Genomic DNA, 18126 nt, shown 5'->3' with positions numbered 1-18126 from the left:
TTGAGGATTTTCTTTAAAAAAAAACAAACATAAAATTTTACTTGTCAGAATAAATAAGGTTTTAAAAATAAATTTTTTACTCGTCCATTAACCCTGCTCGACCCTACCCTTAGATTATTGAGGGCTTCATTATGGGGATTTGTCTCTGTAAGCTTTTCCCTGTTTATCGTAGAAATTTGCAGATTGTGGCAAATGTTTTCAGAGTAAACATACCCTAATACACATACCCTATTACACACGAACAATAGTCATTACTTACGATTGTTACTACAATTGTTTACTCAATTGGCGAGCAATTAACACTGATTTTGGTGTTGGCACCAAACAAAATCCCAACAATATACCTATAATTCACACAATAATCATCATTCGTAATAGGGCACTTAGGACCCTATTACATGGGACGATTATCATGCGAAAAATCGTTATATCGAATTTAACGATAATCCTTCTTTGTAATTGCAGGCAATGATTGAAAAATCGTTCGTATGTCGTTGATCATTGATTTAGATCTTATCCTAAAATTATCTTTAATTGTTCGCTAAGAGTGGCAGCTCTTGTTCTTTCAGACAGGGTATGTCCCTTTAGTGGCTAGCATGCAGATGTACACTCATGCAGGGGAAGTGTATGGCCTGATAAAGCTTCCTCCAGCAATAACTGGTGGCCACTAAGGGTATAGGCCATTTACACACACGCATATTACATGCACAATTTTATGTCTGTATTACAGATGCACAAACTAGGCTTGTAATATGCGTTATTGGTCTGAGGCTGCTGTTACACAGTGCTAGCAGCCACGGCTAGCTCACTGTTAGAGGCTATTTGCTGGCTGGACCAGGATGTTCTTCTTTAAAGGGTGGCAAGACTAGGGGAAGCCCACAGTTATTGGTGGGTGTTTGCAGGCCAGTGTTACCTATGGCCACTAGTTCTGGCTAGTTACATACAATTGTGGGCCGCACCTGTACTTTCCCACAGCTTAGAGTAGCAAGTTCCATTCTAGCCTGCAAATATTATTAGCATAGCACTTGCTACGGTTGCGAGCACTGTGGAAGGGCTGTGTGTTAATTAATTGAAATATGAACACACTTTCATGAATCAATGATAAGAATAGTCTGTGTCTACTGAAGCAGTTAGCACCAAGGAAGTTGTGTGCTATGGACAGGATCGGTAGCTAAGTGCTTCAATCTATATATAGGCTGTTCTAACCATTGATTCAGTGTGCTGAACTCAGCATATATGTGACTGACCCATAGAACTGTAATTTGTGTGAATAAAGACCAAAGCATACACCCTTGAAGAGCATGATGCATGATATGAAATCCCATACATCCAGAACCTTGAAGGTGAGGTCAAGTTCATTGCTGGAGACGCACTGCTGTAAGGAGATGTGTGATTTATCTGCTATAGGAGATACCTTGATAGATCATATTGCAGTTTTTCAGAGAAATGCCCGGCTAGTGTTTAAGCATGATAGATGTGTGTGGTTTCTCTTCTGAGGAGCCATAGGGATTTCTGATCCATAACCACACAAGGCATGGAAATGGCATTATTCCTGATGTTGGCAGGAGCAAGAATTCTCATTTGTACATAAAGGCCCCTACCTTCCATAATGAGGAGCTATTAGATAAATCACCACTATTTATACTGTACTAACCAGTAGTGCTAGCTTTCATCCTAGACAAAAGCTTACTATGTTTCTATAGACTTTGGTATATGGTGTTTCTTCACTTGTATAGACTATTTTCCTGCTTTCAGTAAACACTTGATGTATAGCAATTTCCTAACCTTCCAGTATACTGTATCTATTTTTGGAATTGTCTTTACAAGAAGTGGCGGTGAATTCCTGAGTGTGTCCCGGTCAGCCCATCACTAGAGACATCCTCTGTCTGCCGCTCCATACATAGAATGCAGTTCAGACAGTTCTAGTTTGCTGCAGGTTTGCACAGGACTTGTCATATCAGCTGCTGGATTATATGTAGAGCTCTGTCACATTCAGGTACCAGTTACTGTATAAGCCAGCACACATACTCACAACAGACCTTTTCAATTAAATCATGGGTCTCCAAACTGCAGCCCTCCAGCTGCTGCAAAACCACAATTCCCATCATACACAGACATCTAAAGCGTTGGATTTGGCTGTCCAGGCATGATGGGAACTGTAGTATTGCAACAACTGGAGAGACGCAGTTTAGGAGACCCATGAATTAAATGGATCAAAACTAAATCTACCTTTTAAAGGGGTTGTCCAGCGAAAACAAAAATTCTTTCAAATCATATGGTGTCAGAAAGTTATATAGATTTGGAATTTAATTCTATTTAAAAATCTCAAGGCTTCCCATACTTATCAGCTGCAATATGTCATGTAGGAAATGTTGTTTTATTTACATTCAGAAACACTGTTCTCCGCTGACATCTCTGTCCATGTCAGGAACTGTCCAGAGCAGTAGCAAATCCCTATAGAAAACCTCTCCTGCTCAGGACATTTTCTGTCCCGGCAACAGATGTCAGCAGAGAGCACTGTGTCTGAATGTAAATAAAACAACATTTCCTGCAGGACGTATAGTAGCTTATAAATATGGGAAGACTTGAGATTTTTAAATAGAAGTAAATTACAAATCTATCTAACTTTCTGACACTAGTTGATTTGAAAGAAAAACATTTTCCCTGGAGAACCCCTTTAACTATCTATATCACATAAGCACTGGGAATATGTTTAGAAATTGTGCCCTCATTTCTACCTCAATATCTGTGTGATGTTGCTGATAATTCCAGTAGCATTGTGCTTCTATTGGGAGTGAGATGGGAGCGTGGTTTCTACCACATTTTGAATGCATTCCCGAAGCATATGTGGAAACCCAGCCTCAGCCAGCATCTCCACATGTATGGCAGCCATTCCATGACAGACACTCCTCATTCTGCTTACTAAGGTGCTGAATAGATATCCGCTAGCATTAGTGTATAAACCGGTTCTGCATCAGCACAATTCTCATGTTACGGGCGGATCAGCAAAAACTGTGCCAGTAGTACCTGAAAAGTGTAAGCGAAAAATAACTATAGACCAGGGGCGTAACTATCACTGTAGCAGCCATAGCAGCTGCCATGGGGCCCACTGCATCAGGGGGCCCTGTTGCCTGCTCCTGCAATACACTGAGCCCCTGAGTTGTCATTTGCAGCCTTAGGTGGCCAAGTGGGCATCCCAGGTTCTGCAAATGCCCCTTGAACTGCAAGCACTCCTTGCAGTTTTGACTAAACTTGACGACTTAGTGGTCATTTGGAAAGGGGGGGCCCAATCAAATGTTTGCTATGGGGCCCAGACAGTTCTAGTAACGCCCCTGCTATAGACCATGCTAAAAGAGTGAGGAAAATTCTTCAAGAGGGATACAGTCATTGTGGGGTTGCTTGCTTCCAAACCCCTTCAGGACCGGTCCAGATAGTGCTTTGAGGACCAGAGCCCATTTTTGAAATCTGACAGGTCTCACTATGTGGTTATACCTCTGTGATTATATAACTTATCCTAGCCATTTTGAGATTGTTTTCACGTGACATATTGTACTTTAGGTTAGTGGTAAAATTTGGCCGAAATCCGTATAATTTGGGTGTGAAAAATGCCCACATTTCATGAACAAATTACCAAAATAGTAAATTTTAACTATTATTGTGTGAAGTAGAGCTGATTTTTGGTCTTGAGGACTATATCCTCTTTTTTATTATCCCATCTTCATATCTGCCCATTTCTAGGTTAGGGCATTTTTAGTTTAACCTCTGCCAAACCAGTACTTCGATTGTGAGCTTCACCTTTATATTTCTTTAATTTTGTGTTTTTATTTCTGGCTCAGCCACCGTAGCTATGACACAGGAGGCTTCAGGGAAGCCTCCTGGTGTCATAGCAACCATCGGGGCCGACCGCGGGATGGCAGGGGCGCCGCTCCTGCACCTGTTTCATCCCAGGACATAACTGTACGTCCTTGAGTGGGAAAACACTGCAAAAAAGGATGTACAGTTATGTTGTTGGTCCTGAAGGGGTTAAAGTGGTACTGTCACCCCCTTTACACTCCATTTAATCAGTTAACCGTGTCAACTGGGCCAGGCTTCATGACATTTAGGCCCCATCTCCTGTCTGGGGCGAGGGGGGGCCCAACTACCATGAAGCCCCACCTAGCTGACTCTGTCCACTGATGAAATGAAGTGATCTTACAGCAAAAGAAAGAGACAGACAAGTTTTATACCGGTAGATATCAAATGTGCAGCATCTAAGCTTGTAGATGGTGCAGAGAAGCACACACAGAGTAAGGGGAAGATACAGTATAACTTTAAGGCTGCATTCACACATTCCTTGTTTCACAGACAGAACACGGAACGTGTGAATGCTGCCCAAAGGAAATCTGTCAGCTGTAATTCTGTCTGTGCTTACAAATCATTGAAAAGTGCTCATTCTGTGGTACAGATAGGCTTTTCCAATCTCCTGAAGTACAGCAAGCTCTAACACCTTCTTACTACCCCTTTCCCATACCTAACCCTGCTTTGCACTTGGGGTGTCAAGCAGAGAGGAGGGAGAGAGGAAACATTACAGCTTGCAGCTATTCAACAGCTTGGGAAAGCCTCTTTGACTCTTTGTTCCATAGAATCAAAACAACCGTTTGGGCCCATTTACAATTAGGCTGCATTCACACGTTCCATGTTCCGCATGGAACATAGGCGTGAAATGCCTGTAACGGACTTCTACCCCCGCTCGGGCAGCATCTGTGATAAGATGCCGGGAGCGGGGGAACTGTACAGATATGTGCCACGCTGTAATGAATCAGCCACGCGGCTCTGTCATTTCAGCGCAACTTATATCTGTACAGTTCCCCCGCTCCCAGCATCTTATCACAGATGCTGCCCGGGCAGGGGGAGACGTCCATACAGGCATTCCACGTCAGTGTTCCGTGTGGCTGAATTTCGAACAGTGTCTGCGGCGTTGGCTCTTCTTGAAATTCCGCCAATTTTAATTAGTGTGAACTGGCCCTTATGGAAGAAAAACACGATTTATCAATTGGAATCTAGGCTCAAAACATTCTAACTCCATGTTGCTTGTATAATTCAGAAGAGATTGGGATTGATTGGACAAAACAATATGCGACAAAGCAGAGGGGACCTGGCCTCTTATTGCTTATTGATTTTCCTTTTATTAAGTTCTGCTCATCCCTAAAGAGCAGAGAACAATGGCTCCAGTACTCTGCATGCATGCCGGGCTTGCTAAGGCTGAGCGCTGCAGTGAGTGTTACTCTGTGCCCTGTCACCAGCAGATCAATAGACTTCTGTATTGCATTTAGTCAGTGAAGCTGCTCGGTGCTGCCATTGTGGGTGTTGGCTAATATGAGTTCACACTTTCCGCTTCTAATCCTGCAACTCATAATGGTGTTACTCTTTCCATTGTGTTTCCTGAGGAACAGTGTGTGCATTGCACCTTGTGTTGTTTCCAGAAGTGTAAGAAAAAAAGTTTTCATTGCTGCTTGTGTCCCATACACATAACATGTAAAATAAGCAATCTGTTCACTGTAATGTCACCTACCTGCCTAGTGCAGAATTACAAGCTGTCTGGCTTACCTACTACATATCCGGAGCTAGTGCCCCTCTAGACCCTGATAGAAAGTATACACCTCGCTGATAAGTTCTCCCATGAAGTGTGTGGCTTGTTTCTACCAAGGATGGTTTCTGTTACGATAATGTTTAGCTTTCTGGCCACAGGGGGGAAAGGAAATTCTGACAAGCTGAAGAGAACCTTGTTTGTACGGAGAGTTGGGTGCAAGCCAAAAGTTCTAATACTACAGCAGCAATCTTAATCTGAAAACAATACCTACCTTTGTGAGGGGCTGTCATGTGTGGATTATACCAGTGAGCGGGAAGGTTCAGGGCTCGTAACATAAAACGCTGTAACTTTTTCTGTTTGCCATTATTTTAGATGGTTACATAAATAGTGTTAGCAGCTGTATAAAGGATGTCCAGTGTAATAATTTATCGCAACCTGCAGAATATGCATAATATAACCTAATATACTCTCCGGAAAGATCTGTGAATGATTAGACTTTCACTAATTGTTGTTATACATATTATTGTTTAAATGTTGACTAAATATATTGGGGCAGATTTACTAATTCCATTTAATATATAAATGTAGACCAGATGACGTATCTGGAATGGCTGAACGAGCCTGATACGTCACATTTTTTAACTCAGCAGGCACCCAGTGGGGACCGGAGTGGTGTAGTACAGGCAGCAGCACTGGAGCCAGAGAGCTAATTTTTTTCACCCATCCCCCTCACCTGGCCTGTCAACCCCTTGAAAATGGCCAAGCTGCTCTTATTAAATAAAACGTGTAAAGTCACGTCCTGGTCACACAAGGAAGTTCATGAAGGGTCTGGATGTCTTTCCTGAAAATATAATATTATGGATACTAAATTTCTGGAAATAGAATGTTGATCCAGAAACTTTTCTGATTTGGAGCGAGGAAGACATTTTCCCCAATCATATGGGGCAGTTGGCATCGCCCTCTTAAGGGTTTTTATTCTTTTTTTTAAAACAACATAGCACCCTTGTACGTTTTTTTCTCTTATCAACTATGTAGCTATGTATTCTGTGCAGCCAGTGCTTAGATGTCACCAGGAAGAGGTGAGCAGTGGGGACTGGGCAGCGTTAGATTAGCAATGGCTGGGGAATGGGTGAGTACTTGAGTAATGACCAAGCTTGGTCACACGCTTAAACTGCTGGTATAACAGTATTATGAGTGACAAAGTATAAAATGGTGACTGTACTGTATATATGCCACATTTATGTGGCATCTAAACATCCCTTCTTTTGTCTGGTGATAAGTCTTCTGTTTGTAGGCATGGTGAACAATGTCAGTGTGCTATTAGTGACCTATATGAAGCTGTTTACCGTGATAAGGATATGATAATATCTCCTAGTCTGATTTTCCTTACAGGTGGTAACTTCTGCTCCAAGGTCAAGTCCAGAGCTTGCTGACAATGGGAAGATTTCTTTCTTTTTCAGCATGAGATTTACACAGCTGCCACTTGTAGTTCACGTCCCTGTGGGTTGTGTCTGTACAATAGTCCTATTGTTTAGGTTGAGCTTTCTCATAACAATTGAGAAAAGATTTATGCTTTGTGTAAAAGAGTTTGGATTGGAGCAGTACAAGTCAAGTTCCCTGTATGGATTCCTTTCACATTGTGGATGGAGTTCTTTTTAATATTCATAACTCTTGTTAACTCTAGGAAGCTAGAAATACATGAGTAAGTACAGATAGGGTCTGTGCAGGTTTCTTGTCTGACACCTGCTGAATTCTTTAGAGTACTCTATGGTATTGCCCTGTGGTGGTGCTAGTGGCATTACTGTGGCTTACTAATGTCACTGACAGGTTTTCAGCTTGTTGAAGATAGTGATAGTACTCCCAGGGCTGGCAACAGCACAGGTTTACCCAGGCAAGTGCTGGGGCTCACAGCGCCACTAGGGGCCAGGGCTCTGGTGTTCAGCCCCTTCACTGTAGTGCAGGGTAAGTGCTGAACATCTAAAGAAACAGGAGAAAGGTTGAAAGACCTGATCACATGACCCGTAGGTCCTCCACCTCAGTGTCGAAATAAGGTCTGTCGGACAGAGAGGAAGACGGAGAAGACTGAGCTGTAAGTGCTGTGTGTCAGTCAGTCAGTAATGTCTGTGTCAGTAAGTGTGTGTGTCTGTAAGCATGTGTAAGTAATGTGTTTGTGTATGTTAGTGGTGTCTCAAGTGATTGTGCATGGATGAGGGGCCCGCTGAGGCTCTGTTGCCCAAGGGCCCGCAAAAAGCCTGGCACCGGCCCTGAATACTCCTCATGTCTTCTAACAAATGCTATATTTAATAGGTGTCTTATTTTACTGGAAGGGCAATATCTATTTGTATGCTACAATTAAAATAAAATTAACATAAATTACTCCATAATATCAAAACTATGGATACACAGCACTGCCAGTTGTGCTCATTAGTTCAGTGCTAAGGTCCGTTTTTCTATCCAACTAGATGCCAAACTATGGTAGTTTTATACTTAAAACATATTTTAGTTTTATACTTTAAAACATATTTATGTAAACAGAAAAAGCTCAAAAGGTTTTTTTTTTTTTCTTTTTCTAAAAAAGCAAAAAAAATTAAACTTTCGTTTATCAAGCCTAAAAGCCAGTTTTTATGAAGCTCATTGAATTGTATGAGAACATAACCTGGACGATAACAGATTTGTCCTCTTGTCAGTCACTATAGCTTGTCAACCAACTCACATTTTCACTTTTCCTCACTGTGCCTAATTTCCCTTGTAATGCATCCAGCCCTGGTGGAAGGTTCTGTTTAGACTCATGATTTATTCAGGGTTTACACAGCTTCTGCGCTGTACAAACATTCACCATGTACTTTTCGAGTAAATGACCCCAACTAATGCTTTCGCTCACTATGGAGTGCTGTGACATTCTATGAATGAGTGCTCGACCCCAATGTTATGCTGGGCCTGCCTTCTGTTAGGGCATACAAGTGGTCAGATTAGGATGTTAGGCAGCGTGTCTGATACCGCCTGACCCAGACGTCTTAAAGCAGGTGGCTATGTGAAATAGCTCTGTTCTCAGGAGATGACAACTGTGAGAGTCTTGCTGTGGCTGAAGAGTTACCCATAGTTCAATTTCACTTTGGTTTATTAAGCGTGTAGTTGTATGTTGACAGGGAATGGGCACTAAGTATTAAAACCTTGAGGGGATATTCAACTGTAAGAGCCCTATTACATGGGATGATTATTGTGCGAAAAAACGTTATATAGTTTGAATTTAAACTATAATTGTTCTGTGTAATCACAGGCAACGATCGAAAAGACGTTCGTATGTCGTTGATCTGAACCTAAAATTGTTAATTGTTCGCTGTAATTCCACATTCGTTCGTTTAAATTCCGCATTTTTTCACTAATGGTTCGGTGTAATTGCACATTGTTCATTGTTTTGCTGGGATCAGAAGAAATAAACAATCATAGTAACGATCGTAGTAACAATCGTAACTAACAACCATCGTTCTGTGTAATATGCTGAACGATTTCAGGTTAACGATAAACAATCTCTTCTATTGTTAGTCGTTAATCGTTAAAAATCGCTCCATGTAATAGGACCCTAAGGCAGGCGGAGACACACACACATATACATATATATATATATATATATATATATATATATATATATATATATATATAATTAATATACACTCATCATTATACACATTTTTAACATTTTTGGGAACAATAATTCTTTATCTAAACAAATGGAACATACTGTAAGGGTGGTATTACACGAAGCGATTTTTTTTCTTTTCGCCCTATGACGGCACCCCTGGAGAGGACCACCTCCTACTCCCATAGGACAGGAAACAGGATACAGGAAATCCCTGGATCATATAAAGAAGTAAACTCCCCTCCATCGCCAGTTTCTGTTTCCTGTCCCCATGGGAGCAGGAGCTGGAAGGGCTTTTTCCCTTCCCTTCCCTGGACGGAAAGAAATGACTGGGGGTTACCGGGTAATATCCTACCGGCTTCCCGGCGGCGTCAGGCTCCGAGTGGGGAGCAGCCTCCAAGTCTGGCCTCCTCCCCCGACACCTCCAGATATGGGTCCCCGGAGCTCCCCTGGCCCTCCTCGGCGTGGTCCGGTGCCCCGATCCGTAGCGCTGCGTTCGCGCGCCCTGCGGCATGGCTGCTGGATGATGCTGGGAGGGGGTTGCTCTGCTGGCCGTGTTCGGCAACTTCCGGGGCCTACGGCCTGCCTCAGGTGGAGCGCCGGGAGGGTGACGTCGTCTCAGCGCGCGGCGAAGGGGGCGGAGCCAGCCGGTCATGTGACTCTCGGCGCCAAATTCAAAAGAGCTGCCGAGAAAGACGCCAGGTGAGTGCTCAGTTCCTGTGTGCTCTAGCGGTATTTTGTTTCTGCTGCCTGGTGTCTTCTCTACTGTTCCTGACAACGGCTGCAGAGAGTCTTTTACACCTCCAAGACCTCAATTGTCCATTATGGAGGCTGAAAGCGCTGAATTATCAGAGTCTACTCCAGCCAGGATTCAAGCCCCTGTGGTATGGAGTGGGTAAGAGGGGATTTTCCCCAGCAGAATTTTCTTCTTCCTTTGTCTAAGTTTGCCATGTTTCTCATTTTTAGGAGGGTACTACTAAAAAGAGTCATGCTAAGAGCAGAGATTGCCCCGTTTGTAGGAAAAGATTAAGTAGCTCTTACACTAAAGTGCTGTGCGGTAGCTGTATGAATAGAGTCCTAGAGGAGCAGGGACCCTCTTTTATGCGTAACATGAAGAACATGATAAAGAAGGAAATTAGGGTAGGTAGAATTTTTTCTTTGCCTTTTCAAAAAAAAAAAAAAAAAAAAAAAGAAGAAGAAAAATTTTTCGTTTGTACATTTATTTTTTGGTTTCAGGCCTCCATGCCCTCTCAGACTCCGGCCACTACCACAGCTTCTCCTCCAGAGCTGACGCCAGCACCTGTGTCTCAGTTACCTTTGGCTACCCCAATACCCCCTACTATCGAGGTGGAGCAGTCTGTTCACAGTCAGCCTCCATCTACCTTGGGGGACGATGAGAACCTATCGCTGGGTATAGACGAACCAGAAGCAGGCCCATCTAACGTAGAGTGTCTGGAGGAAGAAGTGGCTACACCATTACCTTCTGCTGACTATATAGAATCACTAATTAAAGCAGTAAGGGAGACTATGGGTATAGAAGAGGTTCCAGAATCTAATACTATACAGGACCGTATGTTTGGAGGGCTAGCACCTAACGATTGGTCTTTCCCATTCACCAAAACATTAAGGCCTTGATTAAGCACGAATGGTCCAATCCGGATAGAAAATTTTTTGTTCCAGCTGCTGTGAGTGTTTTTTTCTGTTTTCTTGGATAAACAGGTAAAGATATAGAAGAGTATATATAACTAAACAACTAATTTTTCAATTATTTTTCAGTTCAAAAGGAAGTACCCCTTTGACCATGAGGAGTCGAACTCCTGGGGCTTTGCTCCAAAGATAGATCCTCCGGTAGCCAAGATTACAAAACTTAATGCGCTACCTTTTGAGGACTGTGCAACTCTTAAAGACCCTATGGACAAACGTGCAGAGATTTATTTAAAGAAGGACTGGGAAGCATCCACTGCCTTGTTTAAACCTCTAGTGGCAGCAACCTCAGTCTCTAGATCTCTAGGGGTATGGATGTCTGAACTTAAAGACATGATTAGTAGGGGGACTCCTGCGGAGGAGCTCCTCAAGCCCTTTGAGACCTTAGAGAATGCTGTCTCATTTATATCAGATGCTTCAGCGGATGCTCTTAGACTCTCCGCTCGTTCAGCAGCACTCTCAAACTCTGCCCGCAGATCCATGTGGCTTAAAGAATGGAAGGGGGACGTCACCTCTAAATCTAAATTATGTGGAGTCCCTTGTGAAGGCAACCTGCTTTTCGGTCCAGCCTTAGATAACATTCTCGAGAAGGCTTCGGATAGAAAGAAGGGGTTCCCTCTGATCCCGCAGCAGTCTAGCCGTCCTTTTAGGGGAAAAGGTAGAAACACACATAGAGCCCCTAACACGAATACTAATCCTAATACAAATAGGAAGGAATGGAGGCCCACCAAGAAATCCAAGGGGTTCCTCTTTAAGGGTTCTGACAATACCAAGAAACCTGCTCAATGACGCCAGGTCCCTGTGGGAGGTCGCCTTTCTCTTTTTTGGTCACAATGGTGTGGTATTTCCAATAGCTCCTTTGTATTGGATACAATAAAGCACGGTTTAAAAATTTCTTTTGTGTCCTCCCCAGGGGAAAGATTCGTCATTACGGATTTATCATCCGATCCCATAAAGCAGACAGCACTTTCTACGGAAGTACAGTCCTTACTCAGGAAGAAGGTTTTGGTTCCCGTTCCGGAGACAGAGTGTGGTAAGGGTTTTTACTCTACTCTGTTTTTGGTAAGGAAACCCAATGGTTCTTTTAGAACCATTATCAATCTTAAACCTCTTAACAGGGTTTTAGCCTACGAAAGGTTTAGGATGGAGTCAGTTTCTTCAGCCATTTTGAATCTTTCACAGGATTGTTTTATGGCCACTTTAGATTTAAGGGATGCATACTATCACGTCCCCATCCACCAGGACCATCAAAGATTCCTGAGGGTAGCAGTCAAACTTAACGATTCAGTTTGTCATTTCCAGTACCAGGCCTTACCTTTTGGCATTTCACAGGCACCTAGAGTTTTCACTAAAGTGATGTCAGAGGTTATGGCACATATCAGAGAAAAGGATATAATTATCATTCCTTATTTGGATGATTTTTTACTGGTCGGCGACTCAGTAATCTCTCTTCAGAGCCAGATCAAAATAGTAGAAGACATCCTGTCTAAATTAGGTTGGGAGATTAACGAGGAAAAATCCAATAAGATCCCCTCTCAATGTTGTCAGTTCCTGGGAATATGTCTGGATTCGAGAGCTAAGAGATCTTTCTTACCAGATAGCAAGATTTCAAATGTTCTTTCCAGAACACAGGAGCTTTTTGATAATCCCATTACTACATTTAGGAAGGCTATGTCGGTGTTGGGTCTATTTACTTCCTGCATTCCAGCGGTTCCCTGGGCACAGTACCACTCTAGGGTGTTACAATCACAGATTCTTGGTGAATGGGACGGTGCCTCTGAGTCTCTTGATTCTTGTTTCACTCTATCTCCACAGACTCTCAGATCTCTCTCTTGGTGGAAGGAAAGGGAGCATCTATCCAAGGGACTTCCTTGGATTCTGGACAACATTTTGACCATCACCACAGATGCCAGTCCCAGGGGGTGGGGAGCCCATACAGACACACAAGTATTCCAGGGCCTGTGGTCCCCAGAGGAGGCCAGGGACCCACAAAACGTGAGAGAATTGAGAGCAATATTCTTCTCCTTGTCCCAGGCTCTTCCGTTAATAAAAGACAGAAACGTGAGAATACTAACAGACAACAGATCGGCAGTGGCGTACATCAACCACCAAGGAGGCACAAGATCAGTACAACTTATGAGAGTTGCCCACTTCATGTTCAGGCTAGTACAGTCACATTGTCTGTCCCTCTCGGCACTTCACCTGAAGGGGGTAGACAATGTGAAGGCAGATTTTCTAAGCAGACACTCCCTAAACCAGGGGGATTGGGAGCTTTGCCAGGAGGTATTTCTACAGATATGCAGAATGTGGGGATCACCGGAGATAGACCTCTTCGCATCGCGGAAGAACAGAAAGACCCAAGAGTTCTTTTCCCTATGTCCTGCAGACAAGCCCAGGGCTCTAGATGCACTAGCCCAACCTTGGGACAAAGGCCTACTGTACGCATTCCCACCCATCAGACTAATCCCAAGAGTAGTCAGAAAGATCAGGCAGGACAGGGCCCACATAATTCTAATAGCGCCCTTTTGGCCAAGAAGGGTGTGGTTTACTTGGCTCAGGAAGATGTCTCTGACAGACCCATGGATTCTTCCGGACAGGGCAGATCTCCTCGCCCAGGGCCCAGTATTTCACCCTCAGGTTCAAAACCTTCACCTGACGGCATGGCTGTTGAGAGGCAATTGTTGATAGACAGAGGCCTTTCATCCGAAGTAATCACCACGTTGCTAGCCAGTAGAAAGAAAGTTACCTCTACTATATATCTACGTACATGGATAGCATTTTGTAAATTTGTAAATAAACCTGTTAATGTCCTAGCTCCTCCTGACATTCCTTTAATCTTACAATTCTTACAAGAGGGTCTAAACAAGCACCTCAGGCCTAGCACCATCAAGGTACAGATCTCCGCCCTCAGTGCACTCTATGACTATAAACTAGCTGAACATCAGTGGATTAAAAGATTTGTAAAAGCAACCTCCAGATTGTGTCCCACGATCAGGTCTAGGGTTCCGCCTTGGGATCTGAACCTTGTCTTGAACGGACTTACTGCTAATCCCTTTGAACCTTTAGCAGACTGCAGTATTAAATTCCTGTCTTATAAACTGGCTTTTCTATTGGCAATAACGTCAGCCCGTAGAGTAAGTGAAATTAGAGCCTTCTCTATACAGACTCCTTACATGACCATTAGAGAAGACCGAGTCGTATTATCTCCTGACCCAGCCTTTCTTCCAAAAGTGGTTACGGACTTCCACAGATCTCAGGAGGTGATACTACCATCATTTTACAACACACCAACTAACGATCAAGAATTAAGTTTGCATAGTCTGGATGTTAGAAGAGTTATCTTACATTATCTAAAGGTCACAGAAAGTTGGAGATTATGTAACAGCTTGCTTATATCCTTTCAGGGTAAGACCAAGGGCAAGTCAGCTTCCACACAAACAATAGCCAGATGGGTTAAACAGGCAGTTGGAGAATGCTATAGAGTCAAGAACATGACACCACCAGTTGGATTCGGGGCACATTCCACTAGAGCTGTGGCAACTTCGTGGGCTGAGAGGGCAGCGGTTTCCATTGATCAGATCTGCAGGGCAGCCACATGGAGTACTCCACATACATTTTTTAGACACTACAGGTTACAACTATCTTCCACCGAAGACTTAACATTTGGACGTAGTGTTTTGCAGGCAGTGGTCCCTCCCTAGGCGGTTATATTCCTATTCTACTCTCCAGGGGTGCCGTCATAGGGCGAAAAGAGAAAATTCAAAATTACTAACCTGGTAATTTCTTTTCTTTGAGCCCATGACGGCACCCCGCCTAAATCCCACCCAAAAAAAAAAAAAAAAAAAGGGAAAGAAAAAGGGATAATAATAATAGTAGTGATAATTTTATTACATAAATATAGAAAAAGTAAACTTCTTTATAAACACAAAAAAAAAAAAAAAAAAAAAGAGATTTTTTTGTATATATTTTTCTTTTTGTGTGTGTCTTGTGAGCTTCGCTCCTAGGTCCTTGGTAAAGACTGGCGATGGAGGGGAGTTTACTTCTTTATATGATCCAGGGATTTCCTGTATCCTGTTTCCTGTCCTATGGGAGTAGGAGGTGGTCCTCTCCAGGGGTGCCGTCATGGGCTGAAAGAAAAGAAATTACCAGGTTAGTAATTTTGAATTTTTTCAATTAACGATTAACGATAAACGATCTCCAACGATCGCAATAGCGGTTGCCTAATAATCGTTCGTTTTACTACACGGAAAGATTATCGGTTATATTGGAGCAACAAAATTCAAGAACAATCCCCTTTCAATTTGCGAATGAACAGGGAACGGCTAACGACATCTTATTCAAACGAACGATGTGCGAACGATGTGTAAAAGACAAACGATAAAAATAGATTCAAAACCTATTAAACGACCAGCGACCAATCGTTCGTCGTTTAATCGTTGTCTACTATTACACTTAAAGATAATCGTTCAAATACGACCGATTGAACGATTATTCGAATGATAATCGCTTCGTGTAATACCACCCTAAGGGTGGTATTACACGAAGCGATTTTTTTCAATTAACGATAAACGATCTCCAACGATCGCAATAGCGGTTGCCTAATAATCGTTCGTTTTACTACACGGAAAGATTATCGGTTATATTGGAGCAACAAAATTCAAGAACACTCCCCTTTCAATTTGCGAATGAACAGGGAACGGCTAACGACATCTTATTCAAACGAACGATGTGCGAACGATGTGTAAAAGACAAACGATAAAAATAGATTCAAAACCTATTAAACGACCAGCGACCAATCGTTCGTCGTTTAATCGTTGTCTACTATTACACTTAAAGATAATCGTTCAAATACGACCGATTGAACGATTATTCGAACGATAATCGCTTCGTGTAATACCACCCTAAGGCTGTGTTCACATCTGTGTTCAGAACCTCTAGTACAGATCAGTCTTATCTGCGGGAAGAATGCACTGTTCTTCTCATAAGAATGTTGGAAGCCACAGTGGACTACAGTGAGGTCAGTCATGCTCTGCTGGTTTCTGTTGGGTGACTGATCTTGAATTCTGTTTCTTACCTGTGTGATAGAATGAAGCTCTCTATAATATATGCAGCATATTCTGGTATATGTCTATTGATAATATGGTAATATTGCAGTACTTTCAGAGGCCTGCTAGGTTGGAGCCCACCAGTGCTTTCCATTATGGATGCATTTAGGCAGGGCCGGCGTCAGCACCCGGCTAAGTAGGGCAAATGCCGGGGCCCCCAGCTCCTCTAGGGGCCCACTCCCGTTTGTTACTACATTTTTTTTGTTAGTAAAAAAGAAAAAAAAGTGTAGTAACAAAGAGGACTGGGCCCCTAGAGGCCGCATGTGACAGTTAGGGGCCACGCCGATACATACTGGGGCCCCCGAGCACCTGTCTTCCATCACAAATCTTCCCTACAGCCGAGTAGGAAAGAGGACCTTTGAGTCTGAAGGACCTTTGATGATGTCACGGGTCATGTGATCGGACACATGACCTGATAGAGGGCAGCAGGTAGGCTCTGCAAACTAAGTGTCCTGTATGTGCTGGTTCTTCTACTTGTTTTGTGTATAGAGGTCCTGCTGTAATATATCTATATCTATTACAGCAGGATATATATATATTACAGCAGGACCTCTATACACAAAACAACTAGATATCTGTATCTATCTATCTCCTATCTATCTATCTATCTCCTATCTATCTATCTATCTATCTATTTCCCTATCTCCTATCTATCTATCTATCTCCTATCTATCTATCTATCTATCTATCTATCTCCTATCTATCTATCTATCTATCTATCTATCTATCTCCTATCTATCTATCTATCTATCTATCTATCTATCTATCTCCTATCTATCTATCTATCTATCTATCTATCTATCTATCTCCTATCTATCTATCTATCTATCTATCTATCTATCTATCTATCTCCTATCTATCTATCTTCTATCTATCTATCTATCTATCTATCTATCTATCTATCTATCTATCTATCTATTTCCCTATCTCCTATCTATCATATGAACATGGTGAGACCTCTAGTTCTCCTATATTCAGGCCCTGCAGTGATATACAGTGTGTGTGTGTGTGTGTGTGTATATATATATATATATATATATATATATATATATATATATATATATATATATATACATACACACACACACTGTATATCACTGCAGGGCCTGAATATAGGAGAACTAGAGGTCTCACCATGTTCATATTATAAATAAATATATATAATGCTGGTGCTGCTAGTTCTCTAGTATACAGCTCCTGCTCTGTGTGTGTGTATGTATATATATACACACACACACACACAGAAGGAGCTGTATACTAGAGAACTAGCAGCACCAGCATGATATATATATATATAATCCTGTGACTGGGTCTGACTCCTCCAGAGTCCTGACTACTGCAGAGATCAGGAGATACAGGAGGAGAAAGATATGCAGCAGCCGCATGTTTCTTCTGCTGCAAATCTTTCCTCGCCTGTCTCTCCATGATTTGCTCCTCAAAGGGGCCCGCCGAGGCTCTGTCGCCCAAGGGCCCACAAAAAGCTGGAGCCGGCCCTGCATTTAGGGAGTGTGGAGCGGCAGACACAGGGCTCAGCACATATTTCAGTGAGGTTTGGTGATCATGTGCTTCATGTTGATACATACTGTGTATGTTAAATGCATTCTAAAATCCACATGGTCTTTGAGGGAGGATGAGTGTGCCGTGTGCGCTGTATTTCTCCAGCTTGGTGGTTTTCTCAGCTGTTTGTTTTCCCTGAAAGGAGACTTATTGGTGTTTCGGAATGGACCATCCAAAGACAATATTTTATCAGCTGTTATTTTGTGCTTCTGCAAAGTTGTCCGTCACCCTTTACATACTATAGCCACTTATGTCTGTCACAATTCTAGATGTTGTGTCCTGCTTTTGTTGTTGATTTTTTTTTGGCTTAGTGATCCCTTGTCAAGAAAATCCAATAACAATAAAACATTGCTAATAATAAGTTTCATTCTAGCTGTATGTAGATATAATTATTTGTAAATCTTCTTAATTATTTGTAAATCTTCTCATTTATGTGCAACAGCTCAGACACAGGTCAGGGTATCCTCACAAGTAGAGATAAGTAAACCTCAGTAAGTTTGAGTTTGTGCAAACCCGAACGCTTGATATTTGAATCTCGGTGGATGCAGCTGTCT

General features: G+C 42.5%; 2 protein-coding genes across 4 annotated transcripts in view; both read left to right on the top strand.

Annotated features, from left to right (window-relative positions):
* Window positions 1-18126, top strand: part of DOCK9 (dedicator of cytokinesis 9) — a 177392-nt gene that overhangs the window by 41976 nt on the left and 117290 nt on the right. The gene's annotated exons all lie outside the window — the stretch shown is intronic.
* On the top strand, window positions 10600-14743 carry LOC138793307 (uncharacterized). The gene is made up of 4 exons (XM_069971831.1): window positions 10600-10617; window positions 10983-11568; window positions 11719-11943; window positions 12726-14743. Exons 1-4 carry the CDS (start codon window positions 10600-10602, stop codon window positions 14609-14611), a joined length of 2715 nt encoding a protein of 904 aa, XP_069827932.1. The 3' UTR covers window positions 14612-14743.

The sequence above is a fragment of the Dendropsophus ebraccatus genome, chromosome 5 (assembly GCF_027789765.1).
Source record: "Dendropsophus ebraccatus isolate aDenEbr1 chromosome 5, aDenEbr1.pat, whole genome shotgun sequence".
NCBI classification, from domain to species: Eukaryota; Metazoa; Chordata; class Amphibia; order Anura; family Hylidae; genus Dendropsophus; species Dendropsophus ebraccatus.
Note: the sequence above shows the minus strand (reverse complement) of the source record. Positions and strands in the feature narration are given on the sequence as shown.

Coding starts and splice junctions, on each gene's coding strand:
- LOC138793307 (XM_069971831.1), top strand. Junction 11,569..11,718: donor CCGTCCTTTTAGGGGAAAAG/GTAGAAACACAC, acceptor TCCCTGTGGGAG/GTCGCCTTTCTCTTTTTTGG. Junction 11,944..12,725: donor CGTTCCGGAGACAGAGTGTG/GTAAGGGTTTTT, acceptor CTATCTCCACAG/ACTCTCAGATCTCTCTCTTG.